This window comes from Notamacropus eugenii, chromosome 5, assembly GCF_028372415.1.
Source record: "Notamacropus eugenii isolate mMacEug1 chromosome 5, mMacEug1.pri_v2, whole genome shotgun sequence".
In the NCBI taxonomy this organism is placed as follows: domain Eukaryota; kingdom Metazoa; phylum Chordata; class Mammalia; order Diprotodontia; family Macropodidae; genus Notamacropus; species Notamacropus eugenii.
The window spans coordinates 280427383-280439429 of record NC_092876.1 but is presented as its reverse complement, the minus strand read 5'-3'; the positions used below and the strand labels follow the sequence as shown (position 1 = coordinate 280439429).

The following is a 12047-nucleotide window of genomic DNA, read 5'->3' as shown; positions in this document are numbered from 1 at the left end:
CTTTCCAAACCCGGTGCGGGGCGGGGGGGGGGGGGGGGGGGGCCACAGTTAGAAATGGAATTAGACTTTGTAGCAGATAACAGGTTTGTTTTTACAAAGGAAAAGAGCCAGGGTTAACAGGTGGCCCCAAGGGGACAGATGTTTGTGGTGGACCCAGAGCTGCCAGACTGTCAAAAAAGCACCTTGTGAAAACATCCTAGATTGTCTGCTTTTTAACATGATCATCTGAGGATATTTCAGTGTAGGAAGCAAGCCATGTGCAACTGTAGATAGTGAATTGTATGAAGGGAAATGCTAGAAGAGATGTTTTACCTCATCGGTCCTAGGTTCACTGCCACAGGGGTCTACTCAAGGGGAGCTCTTCTTATTCTACAGGTTGGGGTCTATTATTATCAAAATGCTATTAGAACAAACCCTTTAAGAAAGCAAACTGATCCCAAACCCTAATGTAAAAAAAAAAATCTGACGGCTTGGTACAGTGAAAAGAATATTAACTCTGGAGTCAAAACACCTGGATTTAAAACCTGTCTCTAACCCTCACTACCTGTGTGACCCTAGGCAAGTCACTTAATCTGTACAGATCTCAATTTCCTCATTTGTAAAATGAGAGGATTGAACTAGAAGACTACTATAATCCCTTCTAGCTCTGGAGTCTTGTGATTTTGATACAGCACACAGTTACTCATGCTCATCAGAAAATGGCCTCTCTGACCTGGGACCAGACGTCAGATGACTGGGGGGTCTGCCATTTTTACATGTTGAACAGAAAGAATGGATGATGTCCCTTAATCACTTTGAATGCTCCCATAATTCTCTAAATACTATAGTGTGCTTCTGCCAAAAAAAAGAATGTATTGCAGGGTTTCCATGCTTCATCATTAATGAAGAAGGATACTTACTGACAGTTGCACCTTATTTTTTCATTTCAAGAATGATTGGAGAGATGCTTATCTGAATTATAGGTTCTCTCTTTTTGAAGAAGAGGAAAAATTAAGAAGAGGAAAGAATAACGTACAACATGAAAAGAGGAATGAAGCGGGATGAAAAATAACTAGGAACAGAGATTTGTGTTTTCACATGTAATCTTTTTTTGTTCTACTCTGTTTTGAATTTGGCGGGGGGTATGTTTGTTAAATTCAGGATAGAAGATAAAATTTTTTTTAAAGGAATTAGGAAAAGTTTTTATGCTGAGGATGTTGAAAGGTTTCAGGGAGATCTTTAATCTCTTTCCGTGGTTTCCTGTTATTCTTCTGATGCCCTAGCTCTTTGTTCCCTACCTCATAAGAGATTGGGGTAATTAAAAAGGAGCAGGGAAATTGAGAAATGAAAAACAGTAGAAAATGAAGTAATAGAAAATATATTCCAAGTAGCTTGGCTGGCTTCAAACTTACTCTGGTAAACAGGAAAATCTGTGTGGTTTATGTGTATATGGAAGCAATGGTGCTAAACAGTATTGCCTTTCTTGCTGTAAGCAAAAGTTAGACTACCTGAAATTGGGAGTGGGGCAAACAGTGGTAACAGTTCTGGCATGTGTTCTGTTGGGACTAGGTTGGCATTAGAACTACTTCAGTTCCCCTGGGTTTATCATGCCATCAGGTCCAACTTGTTTTCCATCAGCAATTAATACTGTTCCAAAAACTTTAAGCTTCCTGCTCTGATATTCATTCTGTATAAGCCATACTACAGAAAAACAGAGCCTGCTCTGAATGGTCTCACTGGATTTTCAGAATGTGATCCCATCATTCTATAAGAAAGGACTGACAGACCCAAAATAGCCCATGGCTTTTAGTGAATGACACCACTTTTTTAGTCTTCCTATGTGGTACCATACTTGAGTAAAGTAGCTTTTTAAGATGCTTTTTAGAAAATTAAGGGAGTTATACTTTGGTGAGTTAACACTGACTTATTTCCAGGAATTCTATAGGGAAGCTTACGTTGCTATTTTTGTAGTGTGAGGTACAACTATTTGTGAGGGATGGGGGAGGGGGGACAGGGATCCAACCCTTTCTCTTTGTAAAATTGGGCACTGGTCACAGTTAAAGTTGGGCTTTGGTATTCTGCAGTTTACTTGCCCTGCCATGAGACTATCAGTAGTTAATTGATGGATTTAAAATGCCATATTGTCCATTTTTCTTTCTTGCTTTCTACTTTCCTAGTATTGGGTTGTTTTCTTCTCCAGAGAAATGTATGTTTACAAGATCAAATTTTCTGGCAGATGAACCCTCAGCTAGTCCTGATGACTCGGATAACAGTGTGTCAGAAAGTTTGGATGACTGTGACTACTCTGTCTCTGAGATTAGCCGATCATTCCGTTCCCAGCAGGAGATATGTGAGCAGCTCAACATCAATCACATGATCCAAAGGATTTTCCTCATCACCCTGGACAACAGTGAGTCATCAACTTTATCCATTTTCATAGCCACCTTATTCTGATCAAGATCGTTGTTGGACAGTCAGAGGAGCATCTTATCCCGCACAGACCTATTCAGTATCCCTCTTTGTCTTAACTTCCCTCTCCTTTATCCAAAAAAAAGTGTGAAGAGACAAAGGTGGCATAGGCATGCATTACTATTTATGAAAGGAAATAATGGCATGCTTTCCTCCACCACATTCTGTCTGTGGTGAGACTCCAAAATTATTACAGTTATCCTATCACAAAAGCCTTTCTAAATGTCGTTATTGTTGGATTTGTGACAGGTGTGGTTCTTTGTAGCTAGTGAGAAGATTATTATCTTCAGTTTCCATACTTCTTTGTGCTTATTGGGACCACTGTTATTTCACTGAGTTCTGAGAATTCAGAAATTAGTAGAAATGCTGTCATGATTAGCATTCAGAATAAGATAGAGACATATCCGTAATTAACAGATAAAAACCATTTCCCAGGTGACCCAAGCATGAAAGGTGGGAATGGGATCCCCAGCCGCTGTGTGTATTTGGAGGAATTGGCAGGAGACTTGGACGAACAAGATTGGCTTGATATGAACAACATTGAGCAGGTATTGTTTTTATCTTGTTTTCTAGACAAGAACGAGTCATATGTAATTGTGAAGGAAGCTGGATTCTAAGCCCTTATAGCTTTTCATTACGTTTTTAAAATTCCATAAGTCTGTAGTGACTTCAGAAATCACACAGGTAAACCTCACATACTGACTGCTAAGAGCAAGCATAATTATGGTTTCTCCAAAAGTTTGGTGTAAGAAAAAACAAGTATGGTTGATCAAGTTAGACAGCCTCCCATGGGACATCAAGAAATCCTGATATCCCATGGTGGAGGAAATTATTCTTTGAATTGAAAAGGCAGTGTTTGGTTTGTTTGTTCTTAATGTGGCTCTGCTCCACTTCTAATCAGTCAGCATTTATTAAGCAGCTACTATGTGGCAGGTACCATGCTAAGCTCCAGGGATACCAAAAAAAAAGGCAAAAGACCATCCCTGCCCTCCAGGAGTTTATAATCTAATCTGTGAGGCAACATACAAATAAATATAGACAAAGCAAGCTATATACATGATAATAAGGAAATAATTAACAGGAGAGAAGCCCTAGGTTGGGAAAGGTTTCCTGTAGAAAGTGGAATTTTAGTTGGGACTTAAAGGGAGCCAGGGAGGTCAGCAATCAGAGTGGCAGAGGGAGAGCATCCCAGGCATGGGGGTCAGCCAGAGGGAATGACTAGAGCCAAGAGGTGGTATGTCCTGTCATGAAACAGAAAGGAGACTACTGTCACTGGATCAGAGTATGTGTTGGAGAATAAGGTGTAAGAAGGCTGGAAAAGTAAGAGAGACGGAGATTATGAAGGATTTTGAGTGCCAAAACAGAACATTTTGTATTTGCTCCTGTAGGCTGTAGGAAGCCACTGGAGTTTATTAAGTAGAGGGAAGGAGGAGGTGACTTGATTGTATCTGCCCTTTAGGAAGATCACTTTAGTGGCAGAATGGTAGATGGTTTAAAGTGGAGAGAGATTTGAGGCAGGCACTCACCTGGAGGTTATTGCGGTAGTCTAGGCATGAGGTGATAAAGGGTGGGAGTGTCAGAGGAGAGAAGTAGGCATGTTCAAGAGATGTGGCTGAGGTGAAATGTTCAGTCCTTGGCAATAAATTCACTGTGGCTAGGGGTGAAAGACCATGAGGAATCCAGGGTGTCTGTTATGTTGTGAGTCTGAGGGGACTGGGAGGATGATATTGCACTCAATGATCATGGGGAAGATAGGAGGTCAGGAGGGTTTTGTGGGAAAGATAATGAACTCTGTTTTGGATGTAATGAGTTTAAGACATCTACTGGACATTGTAGTTAAAGATGTCTGAAAGGCAGTTGAAGATGAAAGATTGGAAATCAGCTGAGAGATTGAAGCAGAAAAGGTAGGTCTGAGAATCATTGGCATAGAAATGGTCAGATTACCAAGTGAAGTAGTGTAGAAAGAGGAAAGGAGAGGTCAAGAAGAATGAGAATGGAGAAAAGGCCATTGAATTTGACAACTGAAAGATCATTAATAACTTTGGAGAGATCAATTTTGTTGGAATGATAAGGTTGGAAGCCAAATTGTAAGGAGTTAAGATAGTAGGGCAGCTAGGTGGTGCAGTGGGTAGGGTCCTGAATCCAAATGTGACCTCAGACCCTTATTAGCCATGTGTCCCTGGGCAAGTCTCTTAACCTTGTTTGCCTCAGTTTTCTTATCTATAAAATGAGCTGGAGAAGGAAATGGGAAACCGCTCTAGTTTCTCTGCCAAAAAGGAAAAAACCAAACCCAAATGGGTTCACAGAGAGTCAGAAATGACTGAAACAACAATAAAAAAGAGTGAGAGGCAAGAAAGTGGAGGCCCCTACTGTAGATGGCCTTTTCAAGGAGTTTGGCTACAAAAGGTAGAAAAACTATAAGACAATAATTAGGGATAGAAGGGTCAAGTAAGGGTTTTTTCAGGATGGGGGAGACATGGACATGTTTGTAGGCAGTAGGAAATGAGCTGGTAGAGAGGAAGAGACTGAAAATAAATGAAAAAGAGTGGGGATGAGAGAGGACAATCTGTTGGAGGAAATGACATGGAATGGTATCTCTTGAACAAGTAAAAGGGTTAGCCAGGGAATGCTTCCTTTTTTAGCATTGACTGACAATGGCTTTGCATATGTTTATGCTCTATCTTTAGCACTATAATTGTTTGCAACTTGTACTTGTTCTTGTTGTCATTAGGCCCTCTTTACCCGATTGCTGCTTCAGGATCCAAGCAACCATTTGATTAACATGACCTGCTCCACAACATTAAACCTTTCTGCAGATCGAGATGCAGGGGAGAAGCACATTCTTTGCTACCTTTATTCCTGTTTCCTAAGAGCAAAAGAGGAGGTAGGGGAATGAGCCCATTATTCCTACAAGGTATTTTCTCTCTTCTATGAATGGAAACATTTCTATACTGTTTCCTTTTTAGAATGTTAGTTTTCAGAGGTGTTGTATATATAATGTAAAACCCCTGATGTCTTTTGCACTGTGAATTTACTAAATATTCATTTAGAATAATTATAGGAGAAATCCAGTATCTACACGTTCCTTTTCTGAGAATAGCACTACCATTTTCCCAGTCAAACAGACTTAAAACCTCTGTCATCTCTGACTTCTCCCCCTTCTAATCTTCCACATCCAGGAAATTATTGTCTTGTCCTTTCTACCTCTTAAATATCTCTTGCATACATTCCTACTGCCACTACCCTATTCCAGGCCCTCATTATCTCTGACTTGGATTGTTGCAATAGACTTCTAACTGATAACCCTGCTTTGAGCTTCTTAGATTTCCACCTCCAGTCCATCTGACATGCTGCTGTTACAGTCATCTTCATGAAGCACAGTTCATATCACTATCCTCTAACCTTAAAAATTTCAGTATTTCTCCATTAGGGGAGAAAGTAGACATTTTTTTACCAGGAATTTAAGGTCCTTGACAACCTAATCCTAACAACTGTCTCCTATTACTTTTTTTTTAGAATTATTTAAGTGACCTACTAATTGGTTACTTATAGACCATGTAGACCACCTTTTCTCTTTCTACACTACTTCACTTGGTAATCTGACCATTTCTATGCCAATGATTCTCAGACCTACCTTTTCTGCTTCAATCTCTCAGCTGATTTCCAATCTTTCATCTTCAACTGCCTTTCAGGCATCTTTAACTACAATGTCCAGTAGATGTCTTAAACTCATTATCTCCAAAACAGATGGTCTATATTGGTTACTCTCTATAAAGCAACACTTGATTTTTAAGTGTTGTCTGAACACAGCACGAGGTTTACTGCCTCTTTACTTTTGTTCACTGTTCTCTACTTAAAATTTCCTTCTCTTCTCTAATTCCCCTCCCACTGCTAAATTCACCTGTCCTTAGCCTTCCTATCCTATAAATGCCATTTCCTCTATGAATCCTTTCCTTATTTCCCTGCTCTGAATTCCCAAGCTACTCTGTACCTCTTATTACACTTTTGTAGTTTACTTAGAGCTAATTTTTTTACATGTTTTGCTTTTCCTATAAATTCTATTTTTCATTAAAACTGTAACTGTTTCTTATTTTCTTTTTTTCCCATTGACTGATTGAATACAAATTCATTCCAGATCAAAGTGTCTCAGTCTCTTTTTTCTCCCTTCAGATTACCAAAGTACCAGAAAACCTGCTGCCCTTTGCTGTGAGGTGTAGAAACCTAACTGTGTCTAATACCCGAACTGTCCTCCTTACCCCAGAGATTTATGTTGACCAGAATGTCTATGATCAGCTGGTAGACCTCTTGTTGGAAGCAATTCGAGGGGCCCGTAAGTATGGAAGTGAGATCTAGCAACTTGAACCTTTGGAGATCTAGACAATATTAGTCATTTCATGATCTATCATTTTTGGCTGTAGTTAAAGTGAAATGAGCTCAGAGTTTTGAAAAACAGATAGATTGACTCCCTTTTACTGGAGACATATTCAGTTTGCTTCCGTAGCTATCAATTTATAATCTGAATCAGTCAGATTGACTTAATCTTACCAACTAGTTGAGTCAGCCACACTGACTGGGAAGGAAGGGGAAAGAAGGACAGAAGAGAAAGAGCATGGGATGTTTTGGGAAAGTAAGGCTTGGGTAGAATACCAAAATGGGAGGTTGGAAATAATAAAGTCTTGGATCTTAGGGGAACAGTAAGCCCAGTGGTCAGGCGGACCTAGTACAATGATACTAGTGTTGTTATTGTTTTTTTAAAGCAAAATGAAACAAGAAACAAGCCTTTGGGCTTAAATAGTCTTTGTTTGCCTGGTGTTTCATTTATGTAGTGCTTTAAGAGTTGCAAAGTTCTTTCCGTCCTCTGAGTTAAGTAGTATGGGTATCATTATCCTACACTTATAGCTAATAAATTCATAGATTTAGAGGTAGAGGGGACCCTATCATTTTACAGATAAGGAAACTGAGGTCTGTGGAGGTTAAGTGACTTAGCCAGCATCACACAAATAGTGTCAGAAGTGGGATTTGAATCCAAGTCTTTTGTCTCCAGAACCAGTTTATACCATATCATGCTGCCTTAAAGCTCAAAGGCTGGGGAATGTCATTTATAGGAAAGCAGGATTTTGATCAGTACGAGGAAGAAATTTTTGACAACTAGAGAGTTGTCCCAAAAACCAGTCAACTGTATTAAGTGCCTGCTACGTGCCAAGCGCTTGTTAGAATCCAGGAATGTAAATACAAAAGCTGGAACAGTCCTTACTTATAAAACACATTCTAGTGGTGAAAACAAAGTATATGTAGAATAAATGTAAAGAGAATAAATACAAAATCATCAAATACAAGGCAGTTTGGGAAGGAAAGCAATGGAATTTTTGTCCGAAATAGGGAAATTTGGAAGAGTTTTTGTGAGGAAATAACGAGTTCAATTTTGGATGTGTCAAGTTTCAGATGTCTGTGGGTCCAAGTCCGGTATGAAATATTCCATAGGCTATTGGGAATGCAGAATTAATGCTCAAAGGAGAGACAGATCCATGAGTCGCTTTCATAGAGACGATGAATAAATCCATAAGAATGACCTGCTTTAATTAGGAGGACTTATCAGAGGTGGGATTTGAAACCAGGTCCTCTGCCTCCAAAGCAAGCAAGCTTCAGATTTTCCCACTGTACCATGCTGCCTGCTGCTAACCATGCATGCTGGATCCCTTAGAGCAGCATTCTGCATGTAGTAAGTTTTTAATCAGTGCATTTTTATTGGCCACTATAAAATTTGCCCATGATCACACATGAGTAAATATCTGAGGCAGGATTCATGTTTTTATCTCCCAACTCCAAATCCAACAGTCTTTCCATTACAACTGCTGCCTCTCTTTCCAAGGAAGTCATATCCAATTGACTAGTGCTAAAGTGTAAGTACAAATATGAAAAAGAGTAAAGTACCAGAGTTATTTAGCCATCTTAAGTTTTTCTGGCCCACTTTTTCTTCCATTTTCTTGTTCCTTTATTAGATTTTGAAGATGTAACTGAGTTCCTCGAAGAAGTCATTGAAGCCTTGACAGTGGATCAAGAAGTTCGAACATTTCAAGAAGTCATGGTTCCAGTATTTGACATTTTATTGAGCAGAATAAAAGACTTAGATCTCTGTCAAATCTTGTTATACACATATCTAGATATGCTTCTCTATTTCACAAGGCAGAAGGATATTGCAAAAGTAAGTCCACATATTTGAAAAGGTCCTACTGGGGCCTTTTGTGCTAAAGATCCAGTATTTTCCTGACAATTTTAAAATGACTTACCCCAATATAGTTATTATCTTTAGACTTGACAGAAACAAACAAATAAAAAACATGAATTAGTTTCCCCATCCTCTTTAGATTCTTGCATCTTGACACAGCAGTCCAGTTGTTACTATACAGAGAGATCACCAGAGCTCATTTCCATTTCCCTACAGGTTTTCGTAGAATACATTCAGCCCAAGGACCCCAGCAATGGACAGATGTATCAGAAGACCCTATTGGGAGTAATTCTGAGTATCTCCTGCTTGTTAAAGACTCCAGGGGTAGTGGAGAACCACGGCTACTTCTTGAATCCATCCCGATCCAGTCCCCAGGAGATCAAAGTGCAGGAGGCCAACATCCATCAGGTGGAACTTCTCACTTGGATACCAGGCCCCAGGCCTTAAGGAACACAAAGGGTCTTCTGAAAATAGTTGTAAATAAGGTGGTTTGAGCTCCTTTTAGGGAGCAAATAATTTTCATTGATCATTACAGAAGTAGTTAGTGTTCTGTAGTAACTGCTGAAAGAAATAGCACTCCTATTGAAGTTCAGGGAAAGCAAAAAATAAAACTGGGATGGTGCTTGAGAATGAGCTACTGCAGGCCCAGTCGTCAGTCCTCTTTGCCCCTTGCTGCTATGCATCTACTTTGACTTCTTCCCAAATCCTACTGTTCTTTATTACTCATTATAAGTGAGGGCCTTAAATCCCCTCAGCTGAGTATCACAAGATAAGCCAAAACTTTGCCTCAACAAATATAGTAAGTAGGGGAGTTTTAAGCCTCTTCCATCACCAATCAATATGATTTTCTCCAAGGCTATAAAGCCTTCTATCTTCAGTACCTTATGAAGAAATCTCTATTATGGAGGGCCCAGTGAAGAGTGAAGGGCAAGATTAGCATGTTGTTGGAAATAAATTGACAGTGTTTGGCTATAAATGTTAGGAGTGTAAAACTGGAACTTTTTGGTATTTTTTTTTAACAGTTCATGGCTCAGTTCCATGAAAAGATTTACCAGATGCTGAAAAACTTGCTTCAACTCTCTCCAGACACCAAGCATTGCATCTTGTCCTGGCTTGGAAACTGCCTGTATGCCAACACAGGCCGAACCAAGATCTGGGCCAATCAGATGCCAGAAATCTTCTTCCAGATGTATGCCTCAGATGCCTTCTTCCTGAATCTGGGTGCTGCCCTCCTGAAGCTGTGCCAGCCATTTTGCAAACCTAAATCCCCTAGGCTTCTAACCTTTAACCCAACCTACTGTGCCCTCAAAGAGTTGAATGATGAAGAGAGAAGGATAAAGAATGTGCATATGAAAGGTAAAACAGAAACAACTTGTCCAATCTATATCATATATACATGTTATCCTATGTAGATTCTTATATTTGCAGTTTTCTTAGTCTCTTTCTAAGGGAAAAGAGGTAAGGCAGAGGGGAGAGATGTAAGAAAGAACCGTAAAAATAAATGAACAGCTATACTATATCTGGTAATTTTCAGTTGGACTGTTGATTCTACCTGAAGTCCTTTTTCTCTGCAGTTAGCAGCCGAGAGCAGGATTACAGACTGCTAATTTTGTCCCTTTTTTTCCTACAGGTTTGGATAAAGAGACCTGTTTGATACCTAAAGAGAGTGACCAGGAGATGGAGTTTGCCCAAAACTATAACCTGGTAACAGAGAACCTGGTCCTGACACAGTACACCTTGCACTTGGGATTTCACAGGTTTATAACTCTTCTCTTATGATATAGTCACTGTCTATAGCCAAGATTGTCCTAGGTGAATTTCGGAGGTGTGGTCTCATTCAAGGCTTTAGATTTACAACAGGCTCTAAGGAGAGGAAAAAAAGAACAATAATTGTATTGTTCCTTATTTGAGAAAACCTTTAAAAATTGTAATTATGCCTGTCTTACTCTACAAAGTGTTCACCAGCACTTTGTGGGTAACAGATCAGCAGTTGATCCCTTTTACCACACTCTTCTGGGAAGACTGAATTACAATAATTAATCAAGCATTTATGAAATATCTACTCTGTTCCAGGCACTGTATAAGGCTTTTGCTCTCAAGGAGCTTACATTCTATTAGAGACAACATATGTATCTTAAGTGTGTTCAGAATAAATATATACAGTATAAGTAAAAGATAAATGACATAATTATGGATCCCCTCAATTCAAATCCGGCCTCGGACACTGGCTAGTTAATGCGACCCTGGGCAAGTTACTTACTCTCTGTTTGCCTCAGTTTCTCACCTGTAAAATGGAGATAATAATAGCACCTGCCTTGCAGGGTTGTAGTGAGGATCTAATGAGATAGTATCTGTAAAAGGCTTAGCACAGCACCTGGAACAAAATAGTCTTATAGAAATGTTTATTCCCTTCCCTTTTTCCTTCCTTCACTAGCAATTGGGAAATCATAAAAGTCTTCATGTATAAGGTAATATTTGAACTGAGTCTTAAAGGAAGCAAAAGATTCTGTGAGTTAGAGGTAAGAGGCAATAGTGTATTTTAGGCATAGAAGATGGCCACCCTAGAGGCATAAAGAACTGAGACAAAGTGCCATGTGTGAGGGAAAGAGAGAAGGCCAGTCTGGCTAGAATGCAGAGTTCAGGAAAGGAGAGCAGTGTACAAGGAGACGGGTAATGTAGGTTGGGGCCAGGCTGTGAAGGGCTTTAAAAGCCAAACAAAGGAGTTTCTGTTTTATCCTAGAGGCAATAGGCAGATAGTGGTGCCTGAACAGGAGAGAGGCATGGCCCTATCTTCACTTAAGGAAACTCATTTTGGCAACTCTGCAGAGTTGGACTGGAGTAGAGAATGGACAGGAGCGGGGAGGCTCATTAGGAGGTATTATAAAAGTCCAAGAGATGGTGAGGGCTAAAACTAGTGGTTGTTTTTAGTATTGAAAGAGGGACAGATGAAAGAAAGTGACAGATGTAGAGGGAGAGAAAGTAAGATTTGGCCCCTGGTTGGATATGTGGAGTGAGGGAGATTGAGGGGTAGAGGATGGTATTGACTTTACTAACCTAGAAGGATGGTTGTGCCCTTGACCCATTAGAGAGGTGGGTTTTGGTAGAGGGGAAGGGGGAATGAATTAACAGCAGACATACTAAATTTGAGATACTTACAGATATCTATTTGAAATTTCCAATAGATAGCTGGTGCCACAGAACTCTATTTTTTGTCTATAATGAAAAGGGCCAGGACACTACACAGAAGTGGGTATAGGAAAAATTTGAGGAGTCTATGTTGTGAGATATTCAGCTCCAGAAAGGATCCCCAAAAACCTTTACATTAATAACTCAGAGCTTTTTGGAATGTGGATTTTGGAGACAGTAAGATTGG

At 39.7% G+C, this 12047-nt stretch overlaps 1 protein-coding gene across 2 annotated transcripts in view; it reads left to right on the top strand.

Annotated features, from left to right (window-relative positions):
* Positions 1-12047, top strand: part of UBE4A (ubiquitination factor E4A) — a 37670-nt gene that overhangs the window by 8065 nt on the left and 17558 nt on the right. The window contains exons 3-10 of one of the 2 annotated variants that reach the window (XM_072613076.1): positions 2216-2389; positions 2884-2996; positions 5180-5332; positions 6619-6778; positions 8448-8650; positions 8891-9082; positions 9697-10030; positions 10305-10431. In XM_072613076.1, the coding sequence (XP_072469177.1) occupies positions 2216-2389; positions 2884-2996; positions 5180-5332; positions 6619-6778; positions 8448-8650; positions 8891-9082; positions 9697-10030; positions 10305-10431 (1456 nt within the window). Of the gene's footprint in view, positions 1-2179; positions 2390-2883; positions 2997-5179; positions 5333-6618; positions 6779-8447; positions 8651-8890; positions 9083-9696; positions 10031-10304; positions 10432-12047 lie in introns of both variants that reach the window. The other variant, XM_072613075.1, reaches the window with a different exon arrangement.